The following is a 23,534-nucleotide window of genomic DNA, read 5'->3' as shown; positions in this document are numbered from 1 at the left end:
AAACACAACCTCTGGATATGACGCTGAGCACGTACACTCAACTTATTTGGTCGACCATGACGAGGTCTGTTCTGAGAGGAACCTGTCCTGTTAAACCGCTGTATGGTCTTGGCCACGGTGCTGCAGCTCAGTTTCAGGGTCTTGGCAATCTTCTTATAGCCTACGCCATCTTTATGTAGAGCAACGATTCTTTTTTTCAGATCCTCAGAGAGTTCTTTGCCATGAGGTGCCATGTTGAACTTCCAGTGACAGTATGAGAGAGTGAGAGCGATGACACCAAATTTAACACACCTGATTCCCATTCACACCTGAGACCTTGTAACACTAATGAGTCACATGACACCGGGGAAAGAAAACGGCTAATTGGGCCCAATTTGGACATTTTCACTTAGGGGTGTACTCACTTTTGTGGCCAGCGGTTTAGACATTAATGGCTGTGTTGAGTTATTTTGAGGGGACAGCAAATTTACACTGTTATACAAGCTGTACACTCACTACTTTACATTGTAGCAAAGTGTAATTTCTTCAGTGTTGTGACATGAAAAGACATAATAAAATACTTACAAAAATGTGAGGGGTGTACTCACGTCAATGAGATACTGAATGTATGTATATATAAAGTACCTGAATCTTCCCCATTTTGCCTCTTTATCCTTCTCTGAGCCTCTTCAGCCTGAAGGACGACACGAGAGAAAACAAATTAACATGGATTTTCAATAGGGCTGCACGATAAATCGCATGTGATATTTAACGCGCATCTTCTCAGTAAAGCCGGTTCTGTAATCAGCGGTAAATCTCCGTCACGTGCGTGCTTTCACATTGAGCAGCATTAACTACACAGAGCCGTTGTTCACCGACGAGCTGCGCAAAACCCCGTTCATATTCACGCGATTTTTTTGTGCATAAACCACATGTGATTTATCGTGCAGCCCTAATTTTCAACAGTTGTTCTATGCGAGTTTCAATTTTGATCATGCAGCGTTACCTTAGACTGGTCAGCTCTGGAGTAATGGTAGAAGTAAAGGTTGAACATCTTGGCACACTCTGGCCTGAGTTTATAAAGTCCTCTACCAGTCACACCAGGCTTCCTATACAACACAATTCACACAGTATTACACACAGACCAATTCAACTCTTTGGACCACACTCTTATTCAGGACACTCACTTGAACAAAGACACACTGTCGATGACCCTTTCCATGCCAGTTTCTTTATTCTCCTGTGTGAAGACAGAAGAGTGTGTAAAATTAACTGGCATAAAATACCACTAGGTGGCAGTCAAATACAAAAAATACTGTTCTGCTCATCTGTCCTGCTTTAATCAACAGGAACAAGATACAATCTTATTAAATGCATAAATGCATCACACTTATTATCTGACTATCGTGTATTTGTAAGTAGTTAAGTCAGCACAGTGATCTATAGTAAAGCTATTCTCTGCTTAATAAAGACCATGATTAGGGATAGGAATTGTACAGAATTGAATAATGGTTCCTTGATGGCAGTGTTTTTAATACAAATGTTATCAGAAATGAATTGCTTTATGCAATTAATGGAATAGGCCGGTTAACACCACTCACATTTTTACAATGTTGTTGCATCTAGAAACTTGCCTATTTCACCTGTATTTGCGTAATGTTTTTTTTTTGTGAGATATCAAAGCCAAAGTAATTACTTATGATCTTTTTGGTAAAGGTGAAGCATTGACGGTTGACTTACATTCTCAGGTAGGGCTTTGACCAGCTCACTGTGGGCCATAGGTCGAATGCATAGCTGGTGAACGATCTCTCGCCTTGTCTCATCAGAGCTCTCCACCTGACCAACACCTGCTGTGTATCGCTCCCCTACAGGAAAAAACAAAAACAAGCAAAGCATGAAAGACTTTTTTTTTTTTTTTTTACACTTTCTACGGTGTCTAATAAGCTTAATACACCTGGCATAACAAAGCTCAACATGTTGAGAAAAGATCACTCACCCACGGTCATAATGACCAGATGCAGCATCTCCTCAATTAGTGTGTTATTCTGCTGAAGCACATCCTGAGAGACAGTGAGAGAAACACACATCACTGGAAATAGAAATGAGTGCAAGCAGAGAGAAATCAAGCAAAAAGAAAATGGGAACAAAAAGTGTTTTGGAGGTAGGCAGACCTTGTTAGCATTCTCTCTGCTGTATCTCTTTCTGCAGTCTGCTGAGCTGAAGATATGATAAAGCTCAAAACGGCTCAACATGATCATCAGGAAGTGGTTTGGATCCATCATAGAAGCTCCAGCCTAGATACAAAAACAGTATGCATAAGAACTTATACTTAGCATAGAGAAAATGAATCACATTGTGCTAAAAGGTATATTGTACATTGCTTTCATGATAAATAAGGACACTTTCCTGCCAAACTGTCATTGCTGCAATGCATCCATATGTTTGATATAGATTCTTGTTTCTCTACAATCCCGATTTTAATTAGGGCTGTCACGGTAAAGGAATTTCCCTTGCGGTAATTTTGAGAGGCTCAATAGCGCGATATGCGGTATTATCGCCATATATATATGTATATAAAAAATATGTGTGTGTATGTTTCAATATAACGAGGCCATATTCAGAAACCAATGAAACCGAAACCAAATAGCGTTGAAACAGGAAGTGAAGTAAACATAAGAGAATGACAAAATAACGATCCACATAACAGAACATAAACCTGACAATAAGATTGTTAGGCTATTGTTAGCCTATATGTATAACAGTTCGTTCTGATCCTCGAATCCGACTGGACAAGAGACTTTCTATTGATATTTCCACCTGCGCGCGTTCTAGACGGGCTGTCAGTCAGTGCCGTTACATTCTTGCGCCACAAGGTGGCGGCAAGGGTCTGTCTTTGAATGTGTCTTTAAACCGTTCGTTCAACTACACGTTCAAAAACGCTGATTCATTCAATGAGAGACATAATGAAAAATGCTGTTGAAATCATTTGAACTTTGAGCGTCACGTTAGAAGGCTCAGCTGACCAATGTGTCGATGCCAAGACAGAGATTTGGCTTTCCTTGGACATGACAACCTATTTTCACAAATATATATGACTCGCAAGTAATCGCACATGCTCAGTTGATCTCTCTCTCATTCGTTGTCTGTTTAGGCTTGTTAAGCGCAAATCTACAGAGCCTCAGTACAAATCAGCATGGTACACATTATGTTATCATTACTAACTTATTTAATATTCAGTAGACATACACGAAGTGTAAAACGAGAAGGGCATAACCCTATGAAAAAAGAAAACAAGCATAAGTTGCTGCGGTTCTTGCACTCCTCTGCGGTTTGCTCGCGGTATTGCAATATTGCGGTTATCGCGATAGCCCTAATTCAATAATATCAGTTAACTGATGACATATTTTGTGTGTGTGTGTGTATATATATATATATATATATATATATGATTTAAAACCACTGCCGTTAAAGAACCATCATTAAATTATATACAATTCCTGTATTAAGCAGAGAATAGCTTTATCTCTGTGCTGACTTAACTTACATATATACAAACCATGATAGTCAGAAAAAGTTTGCCTTATTTTTAAACATAAAAAAAGGATCGATCTTGTCCAGAAGGTTATTTTTGTATTTAACTGCCATATTAACTAGAAAAATGCATATTGACTATAGACATATAGACATTTTTATTTTGATGGTCTCCTTAATCAATCGACTATAAGCAACTTTGCAACTACATGCCAACTAACTCTCATTAGAGTATTAGTATGCTCAAGAATGGTAGAATCTAGTATGGTAGAATAAGTTGACGTACTTGCAAAGACACTTATAGTGTTAGCAAATATTTACAGTAGCAGACGTACTAATACTCTAATGACCGCTAGCTGATATGTAGTTGCAGAGTCACTTATCAACAGCTGTTTAAAGGGTACCATCAAAATAATCAAACTGATATTACAATAAAAATAGTTCAAAGCAAATGTGTCATATTACACATTCATCTGATCTGATATCTGATCTTATGGCTGTTTGAGAGAACATTTTTATTATTATTATTACTACTTATAAGTGGTCTTTGACCGCTTTAAGTAAAGTAGCATACGAAAAATGGCAAGATATGAGACTTATACTACATTATAACTATGAGAAATATAATCCATTGTAAAAGTGGATGCAACATGTTCATTGTGTTATAAATCATCATACTCTTAAAAGCTATAACCACAAATAAGTAAATATTATAATATATTAAAACTGTTCTTATGAATATTCATGAGATGATGCAACATATTATAAGTTTTTTTTATAATGCATTATGCATTCATTATAATGCCTTCAGAATACCCTAATAATGTATTATAAATATGGGCTTCATAGAAAGTGTTACCAAAAACTCAATTAATCAGGTTTTCCCATCACTGTGGATTATTTTCCACATAATGGTAATGAGAATACTGGTACAGAAAATGGTGATGAATTGATTAAAACTTTAGGACCTTTTTAAAAATATATTTTAGGCCAATTTTAGGACTTTTTGTATTGTGAAATGTATAGAACATTTACGAATTTATGAAGCACAAATATTTTCATGATTTAAAATGAATGTAATCCCCCTTTTTTGTAATTGATTCCTTCATGTAAAATATATATTTTTTGTTTTAATCTTTGGAATTAAATACTTTTTGGATAATTTTGGAACGAAATATCTTCACACTACTGACCTGAAGCATGATGAGGTCTTGATCGAACATCTCCACTCTACACTTCACATTGTGATAATAATAGATCTGCAAAAACAATTCAAGAAAAAGCACCAATTTTTTATGAAAAGGCATTAACACTAACAATCACGCTCTTAAAGATCTTGAGTATTAGAACGAAGCACATTTATAAGCTTGCCTGATTGACCAAAGAGAAGCCATTTCTTCTCCACATCCCAGCATGCACCTGGGCACAGAGTATAAGGCAACGGAGCGGGTGCTCGATCAACATGGGTGGACTCAGTTCACTCTGTGGAAGACAAAAGAGGCCTTAAAAATTGCCAAGATTGTTTTTGCAACAATTCTCATGAACCAAAACCAACAAACTTACCAGCGGCAGCTGCTCAGGGAATCGATAGGCAACCTCAGTTTTGCTCAGCAGAGCATGTAAACCTAACAGGAAGAGAGAGAGTCAAGGTTCAGTAGATATGTGGTGTAGTTATCACCATCAACCACTGCAATTTCAAGAGTGACTTCTATATTCCATACACACAATCGATAACTCAAAGAACTCTCCGGATTTATTCTCAAAACTCCGCAGCATGTATATGGCCTTACTGCAAAACGGACTATGTGTGAAACCATGTTCGACTGACCTGCTAAAAGCCGGGACACAGGTAGGTGTATGCTGACTTTCTCCTGAGAGACGCAGTAGCGGATGGTGTCAACAGAGTGGCCGCACATGCAGAGGGTTATGGGCTGCTCCCCATCTGTGAAACCACTGTGGCAGTGAGTCAGTGCACTCAGGCACTTCTTATAGGCTTCGATCAGCACTCGCTCCTGTGCATGTGACAAATAATAGACTTGTATCAAGGCCCCATAAGTTTTTTTTATAATGCATTATGCATTCATTATAATGCCTTCAGAATACCCTAATAATGTATTATAAATATGGGCTTCATAGAAAGTGTTACCAAAAACTCAATTAATCAGGTTTTCCCCATCACTGTGGATTATTTTCCACATAATGGTAATGAGAATACTGGTACAGAAAATGGTGATGAATTGATTAAAACTTTAGGACCTTTTTAAAAATATATTTTAGGCCAATTTTAGGACTTTTTGTATTGTGAAATTTATAGAACATTTACGAATTTATGAAGCACAAATATTTTCATGATTTAAAATGAATGTAATCCCCCTTTTTTGTAATTGATTCCTTCATGTAAAATATATATTTTTTGTTTTAATCTTTGGAATTAAATACTTTTTGGATAATTTTGGAACGAAATATCTTCACACTACTGACCTGAAGCATGATGAGGTCTTGATCGAACATCTCCACTCTACACTTCACATTGTGATAATAATAGATCTGCAAAAACAATTCAAGAAAAAGCACCAATTTTTTATGAAAAGGCATTAACACTAACAATCACGCTCTTAAAGATCTTGAGTATTAGAACGAAGCACATTTATAAGCTTGCCTGATTGACCAAAGAGAAGCCATTTCTTCTCCACATCCCAGCATGCACCTGGGCACAGAGTATAAGGCAACGGAGCGGGTGCTCGATCAACATGGGTGGACTCAGTTCACTCTGTGGAAGACAAAAGAGGCCTTAAAAATTGCCAAGATTGTTTTTGCAACAATTCTCATGAACCAAAACCAACAAACTTACCAGCGGCAGCTGCTCAGGGAATCGATAGGCAACCTCAGTTTTGCTCAGCAGAGCATGTAAACCTAACAGGAAGAGAGAGAGTCAAGGTTCAGTAGATATGTGGTGTAGTTATCACCATCAACCACTGCAATTTCAAGAGTGACTTCTATATTCCATACACACAATCGATAACTCAAAGAACTCTCCGGATTTATTCTCAAAACTCCGCAGCATGTATATGGCCTTACTGCAAAACGGACTATGTGTGAAACCATGTTCGACTGACCTGCTAAAAGCCGGGACACAGGTAGGTGTATGCTGACTTTCTCCTGAGAGACGCAGTAGCGGATGGTGTCAACAGAGTGGCCGCACATGCAGAGGGTTATGGGCTGCTCCCCATCTGTGAAACCACTGTGGCAGTGAGTCAGTGCACTCAGGCACTTCTTATAGGCTTCGATCAGCACTCGCTCCTGTGCATGTGACAAATAATAGACTTGTATCAAGGCCCCATGGTGGATTATGGATACTAAAGTGACTGTGTCTAACATGCACTTACATCACTGGCACACCATTCCTGCATCATAGAGATGATATGAGTGAGCTTCATCTGTAAGGTGAACGCTGCCTCCCATTCTGGCTCCATCTCTATGTGCTGCCCCACCTGACGCACTACAGGGTCCATTCCCTGCAAAGAGGAAACACACAGCTGTTTTACTGCTCAATTTCAATTACCACTGACACGCAATCTTAAAATCACATTGGCATAGTCACCTGCATGCATTTTAGCAACTCCAAGAAAGCATCAAACCCCTCAAGATACTTCTCCCTGAGTTGGTCGGTCCATTCTGTTGGACGGCTCATCAGGACATACCTGCATCCAAGAGAAACTCATCATTACACGCATCTCAAGAATTGGGAATTTTAGACACACAAATATAACTGTATATGAAATGGGCAGACACGCTCAGTATCTTACTTGAGGTCTCCTATAAGGCTCTGGACCCGGCGGAATTTGAAGGCTTGTTGTGCGGTGTAGCGTTCAAACTGAAAGTGGCCCTGCAGGTCTCGGTGTCTGAGGTGGTCCATGAATGTGCGGATGATGGTGGTCATCAGGTTCTCTTCTGTGATCAACATCCGAGCCTGGAAAATGAAATACACCATTGCCACATCTGGCAGACCGCTGGAGGTTTGGGCCGTAAGCTGTTTTTCTATACGCGGAAATCATTTTTATTGAGAGAAGATGAGACAGAAGAGAACAAAGTCAAAGGCAAGGGAAAGGAAGGAGGAAAGAGAGGAGAAAGCAGATGTGGAAGTGCAGAAGAAAATGAAAGAGTGGGAGGGAAGTGGAAAAGCGAAGAGGAAATAAATGTTTGGTTTTTGACTAAAGTAAATTTACTGATACGGAGACGTTTAATTAGTACTTCTCCAATTTCAAATTCTAGAATAATTAAAATTAAATAAAAAAATCTAATAAAAGAGCTTGTAAACTATGTTAAGTAACTTTACATTTACCTTAAGAAAGCCATTCAATGTCCATATCTCATTCGTCAGCTAGAAAAAACATAATTTGAGTATTTTGCTAAATATATGCACTATTTTACAAATTCAATTTATTCTTTACCCGTTAGTGAGGTCTCATTTATTGTGTTTGAATACATTTTTCATGAAAACTTAAACTTAAATATTTGTATTTCAACAACAACATAATTATACCATTACATAATTAAATTATTAAAAATTTGACAAAAGTTATGCGCAACTTAAATATTTACAATTCATATTTAAAAAAGTTTTTGCATTGATTACTAAATACATTTGATTAATTATTAATTGATTATTATCAGGGCTGTCAATAAATTAAACAAGTAATTAATTAAACAATGTTTTGATTAATTAATGTAATTAATCACACATCAAATTTGGCTGAAAAATTACCCATAAAAGATCATTTAAAGTCATAGTTGTGTTACATGAGAAAAGTATGAAATAGATATTACAAAAAGTAGCTTTAGAAATATATTTTTTTACCTTTTCTTTTTTCCATTTTTCCTTTTTAATTAGTTTTTTTATTAATATGTATTTTTATTAATTTGTAAAAAAAAAATTTTTTTATGAAATAACAAACTAAAACTGTTTTATATCAAAACACATTTTAAATCACTTTAGTTTTCCATAACTAATTAATTGAATTAACACATTAAACTGAAAGCCCTAATTATTATACTATTTTCAATTTTTGGCTAAATAAAAACTTTACTTTCAGTTTCGATAAAAAAAATTTAAATTCAGTGCAGTACTAGTAAAGAGGAAAGAGGAAGGAACAATTTTAAGATGAAATAGGAAAGATGGAAAGGGAAGAGAAAGAGTGAATAGAAAAAAGGAAAAGTGAATGGAAGAGGAGACCAAAAACCCAAAACGACAAGCCTCTTCCTCGTGGCAGGCCGTCTCTCTTTGCATGTACTCACCAGAGAGGGCACGGCGAACATTTGCACAGAAAGATCAGTGACGGAGAACTCCCTGTCGTGGTCGTCTTTCACGTAGTCGCTCTGCAAGCACTCATAGTTCTGCAGGCAGTGGTGAAGGGGGCGGAGGAGAGGAGAAAGAGGCAGAAGAGAGAGGAGAGGTGTGTGGGATTGGCGGTACTCACCACAGTGGGGGCGGTGAAGAGCTGCACTGACAGAGAGGGCACTGACACTACACGCTCATGATCGTCCTCCATAAAATCTGTCTGGAGGCGCCGGTAATTCTAAGGGAAGGGGGCAGATTCACCTTCCGGGTCAGAGGTCAGGGGCCATCTGCAGTTACGTCCCCCGACTCGGTTCTATGTCAGGCACACGCAGCCTTTAGTTGCATCGTGGCACTGGGGCAAGTGTGGAGCCGGGGGACTCGAGCTAACGCTAAACTTTAAATACTATATTTATAGTAGACTTTCTAGAGTTGTTTAAGCTAAGGTACAAATCTGTCAGCCACACCTGTGCCAGGGCCCTATGATTTCCGCAATATGGAAAACAGAATTGTGGAAACTTACAGTATAATGAAGTTACAGTTTGTCTGTGCATATTAAAAAAAGACAAAAAGACTGCTATTTAAATATGAAGTCTGAATGCTCTGGACGTCTGTGATTGAGTGATGCTGTTTCGTCTACTACATCATCTTAAGCACGAGCAATGCTTGTGGTCTTTTCAGCCTCTGTGGTCTAAATATATAAGGACATGAACTTCATCTCCAGCTCTGCTCTGAGAGTCCCTTCACCAGCATTTCCCAAATTCATTTGATAAAGCTATCGTCTCACACACAGAATCTCAAAAGGTTTCACGATAACCCACCTAAATATAAGTTGGGTTTAATTTTAAGTAATTGTGAGAGCAATATACTACTATTGTACAGTATAATGTACTTATCAAAATAATAATAATAACAATAATAAATTAAATGTATTTAAGGAACATCTGACTATTTTTTTCATGTTTTAATTTTAAAAAGTAAACCTCTGTTGTGCAGCAATTAGTTTGAAAAAAAATAAAATAAAGGAATTGTTCAATTTTGATTACATTTTTAAATATGAATTAAACTTAATGTTTTATGCCATCATTTGGTTACCACTCTTTTTTGATAATAAATAATTACATTTAAAATCAAGAAAATATTAATACAGACGACAACAGGATTTCTGAACAAAATTAAACATTTTATAGGAACATATTATTGTAAAAATGTTAAAGGGATACTCCACCCCAAAATGAAAATTTTGTCAGTAATCACTTACCCCCATGTCGTTCCAAACCCGTAAAAGCTCCGTTTGTCTTCGGAACACAATTTAAGATATGTTGGATGAAAACCGGGTGGCTTGTGACTGTCCCATTGACTGCCAAGTAAATAACACTGTCAAAGCCCAGAAAAATATGACAGTGTTATTTACATCCAAAATATCTTAAATTGTGTTTCCAAAGACAAACTAAGCTTTTACAGGTTTGGAACGACATGGGGGTAAGTGATTAATGACAACATTTTCATTTTGGGGTGGAGTAACCCTTTAATAAATTATTTAAATGGTTAAATATTTATTAATTCAACTGATTAGAAGACATTTGGGAACAAATAAAACATTTCATATGTCCATAATTTTGTTTTTGTTAAATTTTTTTATAAATTGTATACATGATTTCGATTAGAAAAATGAAATGGACAAATCTGAGAAAAAAAAGAAAAGAGATTTCACAGGGCCCTACACCAGAGTGCACACAGAGAGAGAGATTTCCTGCTGTCACAGCACGACTGGTTCAGTTGGAGGACTGCAGCGGGCAGCGAATCAAAGCCCGCAAGAGCAGCTCCGCTAAGTCATAGCATCTCTCTCTATTACACATGCTCTCTCTCCGAGACGATACCCCTCACTGAACAGGGAATGACTGCTCAAACTCTCTTATCCTCACAGATCAGCTGAATCAAACTGAGTGTGAAGTGAAATTTAACTTGATGCTCTAGTAAGAATACAGACTTGGCATATTCTAGACAAGGTGTGTGGGATTGGCGGTACTCACCACAGTGGGGGCGGTGAAGAGCTGCACTGACAGAGAGGTCACTGACACTACACGCTCATGATCGTCCTCCATAAAATCTGTCTGGAGGCGCCGGTAATTCTAAGGGAAGGGGGCAGATTCACCTTCCGGGTCAGAGGTCAGGGGCCATCTGCAGTTACGTCCCCCGACTCGGTTCTATGTCAGGCACACGCAGCCTTTAGTTGCATCGTGGCACTGGGGCAAGTGTGGAGCCGGGGGACTCGAGCTAACGCTAAACTTTAAATACTATATTTATAGTAGACTTTCTAGAGTTGTTTAAGCTAAGGTACAAATCTGTCAGCCACACCTGTGCCAGGGCCCTATGATTTCCGCAATATGGAAAACAGAATTGTGGAAACTTACAGTATAATGAAGTTACAGTTTGTCTGTGCATATTAAAAAAAGACAAAAAGACTGCTATTTAAATATGAAGTCTGAATGCTCTGGACGTCTGTGATTGAGTGATGCTGTTTCGTCTACTACATCATCTTAAGCACGAGCAATGCTTGTGGTCTTTTCAGCCTCTGTGGTCTAAATATATAAGGACATGAACTTCATCTCCAGCTCTGCTCTGAGAGTCCCTTCACCAGCATTTCCCAAATTCATTTGATAAAGCTATCGTCTCACACACAGAATCTCAAAAGGTTTCACGATAACCCACCTAAATATAAGTTGGGTTTAATTTTAAGTAATTGTGAGAGCAATATACTACTATTGTACAGTATAATGTACTTATCAAAATAATAATAATAACAATAATAAATTAAATGTATTTAAGGAACATCTGACTATTTTTTTCATGTTTTAATTTTAAAAAGTAAACCTCTGTTGTGCAGCAATTAGTTTGAAAAAAAATAAAATAAAGGAATTGTTCAATTTTGATTACATTTTTAAATATGAATTAAACTTAATGTTTTATGCCATCATTTGGTTACCACTCTTTTTTGATAATAAATAATTACATTTAAAATCAAGAAAATATTAATACAGACGACAACAGGATTTCTGAACAAAATTAAACATTTTATAGGAACATATTATTGTAAAAATGTTAAAGGGATACTCCACCCCAAAATGAAAATTTTGTCAGTAATCACTTACCCCCATGTCGTTCCAAACCCGTAAAAGCTCCGTTTGTCTTCGGAACACAATTTAAGATATGTTGGATGAAAACCGGGTGGCTTGTGACTGTCCCATTGACTGCCAAGTAAATAACACTGTCAAAGCCCAGAAAAATATGACAGTGTTATTTACATCCAAAATATCTTAAATTGTGTTTCCAAAGACAAACTAAGCTTTTACAGGTTTGGAACGACATGGGGGTAAGTGATTAATGACAACATTTTCATTTTGGGGTGGAGTAACCCTTTAATAAATTATTTAAATGGTTAAATATTTATTAATTCAACTGATTAGAAGACATTTGGGAACAAATAAAACATTTCATATGTCCATAATTTTGTTTTTGTTAAATTTTTTTATAAATTGTATACATGATTTCGATTAGAAAAATGAAATGGACAAATCTGAGAAAAAAAAGAAAAGAGATTTCACAGGGCCCTACACCAGAGTGCACACAGAGAGAGAGATTTCCTGCTGTCACAGCACGACTGGTTCAGTTGGAGGACTGCAGCGGGCAGCGAATCAAAGCCCGCAAGAGCAGCTCCGCTAAGTCATAGCATCTCTCTCTATTACACATGCTCTCTCTCCGAGACGATACCCCTCACTGAACAGGGAATGACTGCTCAAACTCTCTTATCCTCACAGATCAGCTGAATCAAACTGAGTGTGAAGTGAAATTTAACTTGATGCTCTAGTAAGAATACAGACTTGGCATATTCTAGACATGCTTGTGGAAACTGACAAATTCTTTCGGGATGGTGCAGTAAGTGGGATGGTGCAGTAAGTTTTCAAAAATGTATACAGTTTAATGTTTATTCTTAAGTGATGCCTTGCACTATAATGGAAGCTCGTTTCTGCCATTGAATAAAAAAAAATAAAAAAAGGCAACTGCAACTTTTTCTAACAATTCTGACTTTTTTCTACAGATTGTGAGTTTACATAATATAGATAATATAGAGATACAGTGGGGGAAAAAAGTATTTAGTCAGCCACCAATTGTGCAAGTTCTCCCACTTAAAAAGATGAGAGAGGCCTGTAATTTTCATCATAGGTATACCTCAACTATGAGAGACAAAATGAGAAAAAAAAAATCCAGAAAATCACATTGTAGGATTTTTAAAGAATTTATTTGCAAATTATGGTGGAAAATAAGTATTTGGTCAATAACAAAATTTAATCTCAATACTTTGTTATATACCCTTTGTTGGCAATGACAGAGGTCAAACGTTTTCTGTAAGTCTTCACAAGGTTTTCACACACTGTTGCTGGTATTTTGGCCCATTCCTCCATGCAAATCTCCTCTAGAGCAGTAATGTTTTGGGGCTGTCGCTGGGCAACACGGATTTTCAACTCCCTCCAAAGATTTTCTATGGGGTTGAGATCTGAAGACTGGCTAGGCCACTCCAGGACCTTGAAATGCTTCTTACAAAGCCACTCCTTCGTTGCCCGGGCGGTGTGTTTGGGATCATTGTCATGCTGAAAGACCCAGCCACGTTTCATCTTCAATGCCCTTGCTGATTTTCTGGATTTTTTTTTCTCATTTTGTCTCTCATAGTTGAGGTATACCTATGATGATATATCTCTCATCTTTTTAAGTGGGAGAACTTGCACAATTGGTGGCTGACTAAATACTTTTTTGCCCCACTGTATCAATTGACAGATAAACACGCAATTGTGAGTTATTAAATCAGAATGGCTTGATCTAAACTCGCAATTGCGAGTAAAGTTATAATTTCAGAACTGCGAGATATAAATATACAAAAGTGACTTTTTCCTCAGAGTTGGATTTTATAACATACAATAGTTATATCTTACAATTCTGAAAAAAAAAGCCAGAATGCTGAGTTTATATCTCGCAATTCTGATTTTTTTCCTCAGAATTGTGAGAAAAATAAAGAATTGTGAGATATAAATTCAGAATTGTGAGGGGGGGGCGAAAGTCAGAACTGTCAGATAAAATGTTGCCATTACATTTTTATTTTTTTTATACCGTGGAGGAAACAGGCTTCTGTAGAATATAGACGTTCAGTGCAAGAGCATTAACATAATTTGGAAAATATTCTCTGTGGTAAATGACAACATGACAAATTCTAACTTGTAACTTGGACCCAGAACATTTAACATGTCAAACCCACTTGTACTTTGTCCAGTCAATGATTCTAAAAACAACATTTAAAAGGTTAGTTCACACAAAAATGAAAAATCTAAAATCATTTACTCATCCTAAATCAATGAGGTTTGTTCTTGTGTGTCAAGTAGAGCTGAGCTTCTGTTTATCTTATTCATGTTCTCCATGTAGGTGTTTCTCTTCAGAAGACTTGGATTAAACCACTCAATGCATATATGGATTACTTTTACAATGTCTTTATGATGTAGAACGAATATCTTGCTGGTTTGGAACGACATAAGGGTGAGTAATTGATGACAGTTTTTTTTTTTCATTTTTGGTTGAACTATCCCTGTAATGTACAGGTTGTCATGGAGTCCCAGAAAGCCTGACTTTCAAAAATGCTGCTCTATGCTGTAAAGACAATATGAGAGTAAAGCCAGTGCCAATGCGTTTCCTAAACCCATTCCTAAGTAATCATGACAATGCAAACTCCGGTGGGTGCATGTGCCAAATTTTCTCCACTTTTTGGGGCTTCATGGGGTTTAATGCAAATCAATATAAAGACTGTGCCATTGCAAATGGAAGTCTTACCTTTGCAAACTGGATGGCAAAAAGTTTTTTGTATTTTGAATCCATGAGTAAGCTGCTCATAAAGAGCTGGTGGTAAACATTTCTCGCTCCTGCAGGAAACACAAGATTAAATACATCATTAGCGTAACTGGTACATGTACATGCCCCAGTCATATTTCACCCCAAATAACAAAATAAACAAACAGAAAAGTATGGTTAGTTCATTTTAAAGTGTCCTTGTTACAGTGTAATTATACAATTAAGTACTGAGCAATATTAATTAACAACATGTACTTTCTACAGGGTCAGTTGCTTTAATTACGTAGAGTTTACGGTTACTATTACTATAGTAAGTATATGTAGCGTGTAACAAGAACACTGTAAAATATGATTACCAATTTTGTTTTATTTGTAAATGACAATTAATTACATCCTCATTACTGTAGTGCAAACAAAACTGATTTATATTAATATAATTATCTTGCTAATTTAAACTATAGTATACTAGGATTGTTTAATAATGAGAATGGCACTCAACTGAGAATAATTGCAATAAAAACTTAAAACATACAGACACATTACAGTAATGAGGCATTGAAGGGAAATCAGTCTTGCTTCATTCACCTTTCCACATCTTGGAGTCACAGAGCATGAGCGTGTCCACCAGAGAAGAGTTCTCTCCCTCTGGTCCTCGCTGCAGACCCACCTGACACAGGATCCTCCTCAGAGCATCTGTTGGGGACAGCAATAAACTCAGGCACTGATTCATTACAGCGGCCTAACACAGAGCACACTGCTGGATTAAAACGGTCATGACACAAGAAATCAAATTTGCCTTGATCTTTTGACATATAAGAGGTCTTTGTACCATTAAATCATTCAGCAAGTTTCATAGCTTAAAATGTCCTCAAATAGCATTTATTCAATCAAGTTCAAAAAACGGCTCGTTTGGATATTGGTGGATTTGTGATGTCACACAAGCACACACATTTGCATAAGACTGCCTCAAGAGAAAGACACTGCCACACCATAGGCATTCACTTGCCTAGGAAACATTACAATAATGTGGCAAAAAATCCAGGGCTTTGCAGAAGATTAAGCAGAAACTGAATAATAATACTTTTCCTGAAGAGCTTGAAAGGAAAGAATACAAAGGAAAAAAGAGAGGGAGAGAGAGAAAGTGACACAAATGCAGAGACTGACCTGAGCATCTGATGATTTGGCCGAGCCAGGTGAGAGCTTTGAGTGCAAAACACTGATGAGCCACTACAGAGGAGTGCATGACTTCAACCCGCAGGGGTTTCGTCTGCCGACTTGTGTTCCTCTGCAAAACATGTGTCCAAACATATTCACAAACAAATGACATTTACATGAACACTTTAATGATGCTTTAATTTCTGCAAAGTTGCCCCCGCAATGCTAAATTGTTGTGAATGGTTGCCAAGGTGTTGCTATGAAGTACTATGTCCCTCCTTCAATGTCAGTATATGAGTTTTTTTTTTTCACTCTTTTTATCGTCTGACATGAAAATCTTCTTTTGCCTGTTGCTGAAACTGCTATATGCAAATTGGGGAGCATTTATCCATAAAACTTAAATAAATGTCCTACTTAACCAAACCTTTCAGGAAAAAAAAAAAAGAGAAAAAAAGGGCAAAAAACCCAATTGCTTTACACATCTGAGGAAAACGGATAGGATTTGTGACTGTTTAGAACTTACCACAATAACAGATTTGGCCTGCTCACAAAACTGGAAGTCCCCAAAGCGAACAGACTTCCTGCCCTGAATACAGTGAACAGAAGTAATCAATGAACAAAAGCAAGAACATGGCACTGTGGAACTAACAGCAGGTCAACTTACATCTCTGTCCACGATGGTGGCGAAACTGACGGCCTCTTTCTGAGTGCAGCTAACTGCTTTCTGTAGTGTATAGATGACCTGCTCGTACGTGTGGACCTCATCGTTGAACAGCATGCAGTAGTACGTGTCTCCACGCAGCCTTGAGAAAAAAAAAAAAAGCAAGTTACATTTCTCCCAATATGCTAACATGCAGTAACCAAAAGCGATTGCATGCATGACGGATGATCCTGAGGTAGGGCTATGCGATATTGAAGAAAAATGCAATATGAGATACCTTGTTAAAAAATGCGATATTTGATGTGATATGATATTGCTTAAAGTGTGTAAAATCAATTTCAATTATATTTTAAAATATTTACAAATTAAAATTATATAACCAATTTGTTTCACATTCTTTCTTGGAAAAGAAAGAATCATAACTTCTGAAAGTGACCAGCAGTGTTTTAGAATTACATGAAAAGTAATGTCACAAATCAGAAAATGTAATTTTAACATCAATGTGAACATACAAAAAAAAATAAAATGAATGACACTAATTTTATATCATTGTAACTTTGCTTTCCACACAATTTAAGTACTTCTTCATATACCACCGCAAAAACTATAGTCTGAGAAAGCTCAAACATGATTAAAGGCAAGTGAACAGTCAGTAAAAAAGAAAGAAAGAAAAAAAAAAGAAATACACAATTTACAAGCATAGATAAAATAAATAGTATTCAGGTACAGACATGTAATAATTAAGTGTAAAATAACACTGTATAGTGTTCACTGTATGAATTAAATTTAGATTCATCTTTGTTATAGCCGTTTTGTTGTTTGATTAACATTAGTGACATATTCAGCAGCAGGTATTTATAGGCTGCTGTCCCTTTAAATCCGACTGCATGGATCCAGTATAATGATACACATCCGATTTCTTTCTCAGCTGTTTACATTCATTTAAAACATAACCGACTGCGTTTACGAGAATGATCGTCGAGACGGGTACTATTGACAATTCTGTGTGTATGTGTCTGTTCAAACATGAGGAGACGCGCAAGAAGAATCAACTCGGTGTTCACACGCTGTCTGCAACGTGTCTCTGTGTGTATGTGTGCGCTTTTTGCGGCAGAACTGAAGATACACTGTGCGAGATGCGGCTTGTGCATGCGCTTCAGGTGTGAGTCTGTCAGACAGCAAGACGAGACGGCAAAGAGTTGTTTTCTGCAACTTATTGCACTTAACTCTTTTTAACGTCAAGCAATTCTCTGCTATATGCGTCAAACTAAAACTTTGACCTTTTGCATCTTTTTGATTTAAGTAGCCTATTATTAAAATGATTCAGATATCGCATGCCCTTGCGATATTAACATTTGCGATATTTCGATATATCGTGCAGCCCTATCCTGAGGGATTAAAATGTACCCCCTAAAAATGTGTTCTTCTAATTAGGGATATTAGGGATTTAACAAGCTTCTCAGTCATTTTGACAGATTTTGTTTTGTTTAAAAAAAAAAAAAAAAAAAAAAAAAAAAAAAAAAAAAAAGTTTTTCCACACCTATGAGTGTTGTAAAACTTGGTGACTTTTTTTTAGATATCAAGATAGCGATCTGAAAAGTCTCTACACTTCAAAATGACTAGATAATGTCTAAATTAATATCCAAATGTGTATTTTTTTCTTTCTAAGCATAACTTCAAGAATTCTTGTGCAGCATTTTGGATGCATAGGACACTTTTTTTCTTTTTTTTTTTTTCACCAGCTGGCAGAAATCTAGCCCAAATACATGATAAATTCTCATATTTTCTTTGTTTAAACTCATAGAAGTTTATAATTTTACTGTAATGAAGTTCCAAAAGTTTGTGTATTTGCTTATACAAATAAATGGTGTAAAAAAAAAAATTCTAAAAAGATACATATGAACCAAAATCCCAACAATAGTGCAAAATGTAACTGTTAGTGCTTCAAGGTAAGCAGTTTCAAATAATTTTATTATAAAAATAAATAAATAAATAGTTACATTCTTACTGTTCCTGGTCAAAACCGACCATGAACAGCTAATTTGTGACTCTTTTTCTTAACGCTTAGGAGGGTAAAAAACAGGCCATAGTGTGAGTGCTAATGTGTCTTACGGTGGCTCAAGGCCTTCAGGTAGCTCATCCTCTTTGTCCCAGGTGAGCATGTCCACAGCATATTTGAGGATGATGGAGAAAACATTATGTGTGCGAGCAATCATCTCTTCAGACATATTAGCCAAAGGATCCTGCCAAACAAAACAGGGAACACAAGGGTTTGTTTTAAGGTTGTGACGGTGAGGAAATTTTCCCACCAGTTAATCAATGCGTGACAACACCGGTAATACTGGTATCACGGGGGGGGGGGGGGGGAATTCGTTGGGGTTTTCCCTCATTCCCTCGCTTTTAAATAGCTTGTAAATGCCTGTGCGCATTTTACTTTCACTTTCGAATTAGTGGCAATCTGCCGTCAATTGCTTGAATGGACAACAACAAACTCACTTATATTAAACATAGAACTTCTGTAAACAAACCGAATAAAAATACACCATGCTATAGGCCTAATATAAAATAAATTACTTACACAAAGTTTTTATATATATATCAGCAAACACTATGGAACCCTGGTAACACCGTCAACATCGACTATCGCAGCAAGCCTAGTTTGTTTCCAATTTAACCCATACATTGTTCAAATAATCCTCAAGATTATGTTAACAAGATGTACTTTTGCACCTATGAAAACTACATCATGCTCAAGTATTTATGTGGTACTGCCAAGTAGGGTTGGGAATTGTTTCAATTGAAATCAAAATCAGTAAATTCCTCATTAATTCCCATTCCTCTTGTTGATTCAGTGTCACAGAGGAAGAGGTGTCTTACCTTCTGGGAAGAGTCACTGATATTGGGCTCATGTTTCTGACAGTAAGGGCCCTTCTTCCAGGCCTCTGTGTCACCGCAGTCACAGAAACCTCCTCCTCCTGAGGTGGTCATCTACAGAGAGCACAAAGAGCCACTTACTCACAAAGACAGCAGCACATGACGGCTCAGAGTTGATCTCAAGTCTCCTACATCTGTATCTTAGAAATAACAGACCTGTGATGCAAATGCAAATCAATTTCGAACCTTTATATAATGTGTGATTTTTTTGGTTGATATTCTGTCTCTATCCGTTAAAATAAACCTAAAATAAAAATGATAGACCCTTCATTTCTTTGCAAGTTTTGCAAACTTACAAAATCAGCAGGGGATCAAATAAAAACTTTCCGCACTGCATACTGTTATGAAGATCTCACTGATTTACATTACAAGCTATCAGAATTTCATCTCAGTTTTTGGCTATATAAATATTAGCAAGTGCACCAAATGACATGCTTCCTCAGTTTGAGGAAGCTGAGGTGCTTTTGAATATGAGCTCCATATTCTCCTAGATCATACTATATGAGCTATTAAAGCCTGATGCATCAAATATACTACTCCACAAAAAAAACACTCAATAACCTTCATGATATTTTAAATAATTTTTGTATGAAGACAACGCGTTTCAAACAGAACAGAAACAAAGTCAGTGGTAAAACTGAAACAGCACTTAAATTAGAGACCAGTCTGTTCATTTTGTTAGACTGTTTGATCTTCACAAACACAACAGCTCCATCTGTCCTGTAACCTTTACAAAGATCCGCACCATGAGTCACAGCTCTCAGTTTTAAATGCTGAAAAAGTATGAACTATCATTTTGGTTGAGCCATAATGACTTCTCGGACTTAGTTTGGTTAGACAAATGTAAACTGGAATCTTTTGTTAGGGAGAAGTCAGGGTCCACGTGGCACTAGCGCAGCCAGCTTCTACTGCTCCAAATGAGACTGACCTGCAGCAACTTGGTATTTCACAATTTCTCTGCGCCTCTCACGCCAACATGCTTATACATACTTGAGCGAGAGGTTTAAGAATGTTAAAGAGAAGTGGCTACTGCATGTGTCTCTGCTTCTTCTTACCCTGTAGCGATGCTCTTTGTGAACGCTGCCTAAGAAGCACTGCATACACAGCACGCAGGTCGGATCAGCTGCACACTCCCTGATAAGGAAAAATAATATCAAATGTAAATTGCTTATAGAGAAGAATTGCCGCAGTAAAAAATCTCAGTGAGCTGCCCACAAATAATCCACTATCAGTCCTAAATAGTATTCGAAATTAGAATTAGTGTGTCCCAAATTGTAGTATGATGAAATCAGTATCAAACTATTTCCACTGGAAATTCAAAGTGCAGAGCCGTGCACAATTTAAGGGATAGTATTGGCCACAAGCCACTATGCTCTGAATACATGATTGACGGTTAAGTAGAGAGATTTACATAAAGGGGTTTGAGTGATTGATAGCCTAATCAAATGGAAAACATTTATTTCATCTGCAATAACATTGTGAAATGTTATAAAGATATGTTTGACCATTAACTTTTAAATGCATTATGCTAAAACATAAGCAGAAATTCTCCATTTATACACCATTTATTAGTGAAAATCGTCACGGAAATCTCAGCACGACATTTTACACGCTTTGGTAAAAATAAAAAAAAGATTCCTAAATATTACTGTTTATATTGTTAAGTTATGTGTTCGCTTAGCGAAAAACACTGCTAATTTATTTTAGGAGAAAAGTGGAAAACAAAAATAAAAAATAGGGTTTGGATCAGAGCCAGTGCCACATTACATGACAGGATTGTAAAATAAACACTTGCGCAATTTCTTAGGATGCAAGATATATTTCACACACCATTTCACATCAGCCAGATCAGATTCTTATCTGGTAATATCAGCATGATAAAGTGTGTGAGCCCTTTTATTTGTTTCTCAAAGAAACAGAGCAGAACAGTACATACTCCAGTCACCTCCGGCCTCTTAGCCAGCTTACAGTGATCTTGCCTAAAGGACTTAACCTATAACAGCAACCTGGCCTAATTCAGCCAAGACTTCCACGTTTGTGGGAACACACTGACCCACACTATCCCTTTCCCTACAACAACTTCAACAGCACACACGCATGGCTTAGGACTTGTATGGAGAGAAAAAATGAAATAAATTCAACTGTGACACATACACTACCAGTGAAAAGTTTGGAATAATTAATATTTTTAGTGTCTCTTATGCTCACCAAAGCTGCATTTAGTTAATAAAAATATAATAAAAGCAGCAATATTGTGAAACATTATAATAATTTCAAATAATATTCAAACAGAAAACAGTTCAAATTAGGGCTGGGTAAAAAATATTGATATCTCGATTATAATCGATTCTCATTTTTATGAAACGATATCGATTCTTAAATCCCAAGAATCGATTAGTCTAGCCTGTTTTCAGTTAATGAATGGGACATTGAAGGACACTTCCCATCCAATATATCGCAATAAGCATTGTGCTTTGGTACTTTTAATATGAAAAAGTCTCAGATTTAAAATTACAGTGGTGTGAAAAAGTTTCTGTTTTTTTAATTGTTTGCATATTAGTCACACTTAAAAGATTCAGATCATCAAACAAATTGTAATATTACACAAAGATAACCTGAGTAAATACAAACTGCAGTTTTGAAATTATGATTTCATTTATTAAGGGAAAAAAGCTGTCCAAACCTGCCTGGCACTACGTGAAAAAGTAATTGCCCCCTAAATCTAATAACTGGTTTTTTTGTTTTATGACAGCCACCGTTTTAATGTTTATATTTAAAAACTAATTGAAGTAGAAATATTATTATGTAATTGTAACTTGTATTATAAAAACTTCATTAAGTGTAATTTAAGCAGTTATAGCCTACAAAATAAGTCAGTTTTAACCTTCAATATTATAGTAATGTTGTACCAACTGACTCATGTATATTTTACAGCATTGGTTAAGAGATTTTTTTTTCCTTCAGAAAATTTTGCACGTATACCAGATATATATCCAAAATAATCGATATTGAACCGAATCGAAAGCTTGTGAATGAGAATCGAATCGTGAAATTTGTGTCAAAACCCAGCCCTAGTTTAAATGTAATTTATTCCTGTGATGCCATTTTCAGCAGCTATTACTCTTCAGTAGGTATCATTCAAAATTTTTCGATATCAATACCGATACGATACCTTGACTTCGGTACCGGTTCCTGAATGATACTTTTTTCGATACCAATTTTATGAAATCAATTTGAACAAGATTACATTATCTAAAAAAAAAAACGTTGGTTTTATTTTTCATTTTGTTGATGTTTATACAAACTCAAAGACTCATCTCCTGCACAAAGGAACAAAATGTAACCAACAGAATAAATCAGTGCAAAATAGTTTTAATAAAGCTCTAATAGTCTTCAGTTTACACATCTGTTAGGCTACATTTACACTAGAAAGTGTTCGTTTTAAAACGCATGGCTCAGACAGAATCATGATTTCTATTTATTTTCCACTGATTTACTGATGAGCATTAGCAGCTTCCAGCGCTGTCTGCTTGTGTTCTCTCTTTCATGATCGCTGCTCTGACTCAGAGGTAATAACATATTTAATTTCAGCAACATTACATTGCCAAAACACACATTAGATGGCAGGGTCGGATTTACCATTTTTGGGCCCCCTTCCCTATTAATATAATAGACCTAATATTACCACCCAAGCAAACAAAAATATTTCTTAATCATTGGAAACCGATACAGTGCTTTCTATCGGAATAAGCGCTTGCGTTCAGTCAATAAAAATCGAATAGTTCTTAATTTGTTTGAGAACTGAGAAAGACCATATAGTCGTGGCCACATAACCACTTCGGGAGTGGATTATTTCTCTAATAATTTTAACGGCCTGGAGTCCCAACCACACATCAAGACATTGTTCAGATCATTTGTTTCAAGACATTTGACATGTTTCCGTCCTGAGATCTCGTGTGGGTTGAACTCATTTTTTTACGCACCTCATCCCAAACCTTCCGTTGCAAATTCCTAAACGTCATTTTAGAGCTGATAACAGAGGCTTGA

General features: G+C 36.6%; 1 protein-coding gene across 1 annotated transcript in view; it reads right to left on the bottom strand.

Moving 5' to 3' along the window:
• ubr2 (ubiquitin protein ligase E3 component n-recognin 2) overlaps nucleotides 1-23,534 on the bottom strand; it is a 51,711-nt gene that overhangs the window by 22,658 nt on the left and 5,519 nt on the right. The window contains exons 3-24 of the mRNA XM_016278608.1: nucleotides 20,543-20,621; nucleotides 19,431-19,541; nucleotides 18,666-18,796; nucleotides 16,557-16,695; nucleotides 16,416-16,478; nucleotides 15,902-16,022; nucleotides 15,323-15,430; nucleotides 14,720-14,808; nucleotides 8,806-8,904; nucleotides 7,317-7,480; nucleotides 7,112-7,211; nucleotides 6,897-7,025; nucleotides 6,627-6,810; nucleotides 6,362-6,423; nucleotides 6,170-6,280; nucleotides 5,992-6,057; nucleotides 2,151-2,273; nucleotides 1,976-2,039; nucleotides 1,720-1,844; nucleotides 1,167-1,219; nucleotides 986-1,088; nucleotides 625-673 (exon numbers count right to left, since the gene is read on the bottom strand). Coding sequence (XP_016134094.1) covers nucleotides 625-673; nucleotides 986-1,088; nucleotides 1,167-1,219; nucleotides 1,720-1,844; nucleotides 1,976-2,039; nucleotides 2,151-2,273; nucleotides 5,992-6,057; nucleotides 6,170-6,280; nucleotides 6,362-6,423; nucleotides 6,627-6,810; nucleotides 6,897-7,025; nucleotides 7,112-7,211; nucleotides 7,317-7,480; nucleotides 8,806-8,904; nucleotides 14,720-14,808; nucleotides 15,323-15,430; nucleotides 15,902-16,022; nucleotides 16,416-16,478; nucleotides 16,557-16,695; nucleotides 18,666-18,796; nucleotides 19,431-19,541; nucleotides 20,543-20,621 — 2,273 coding nt within the window. The remainder of the gene's footprint in view (nucleotides 1-624; nucleotides 674-985; nucleotides 1,089-1,166; nucleotides 1,220-1,719; nucleotides 1,845-1,975; nucleotides 2,040-2,150; nucleotides 2,274-5,991; nucleotides 6,058-6,169; nucleotides 6,281-6,361; nucleotides 6,424-6,626; nucleotides 6,811-6,896; nucleotides 7,026-7,111; nucleotides 7,212-7,316; nucleotides 7,481-8,805; nucleotides 8,905-14,719; nucleotides 14,809-15,322; nucleotides 15,431-15,901; nucleotides 16,023-16,415; nucleotides 16,479-16,556; nucleotides 16,696-18,665; nucleotides 18,797-19,430; nucleotides 19,542-20,542; nucleotides 20,622-23,534) is intronic.

This window comes from Sinocyclocheilus grahami, unplaced genomic scaffold (assembly GCF_001515645.1).
Source record: "Sinocyclocheilus grahami isolate Dianchi unplaced genomic scaffold, SAMN03320097.WGS_v1.1 scaffold123.1, whole genome shotgun sequence".
Lineage (NCBI taxonomy): Eukaryota > Metazoa > Chordata > Actinopteri > Cypriniformes > Cyprinidae > Sinocyclocheilus > Sinocyclocheilus grahami.
Note: the sequence above shows the minus strand (reverse complement) of the source record. Positions and strands in the feature narration are given on the sequence as shown.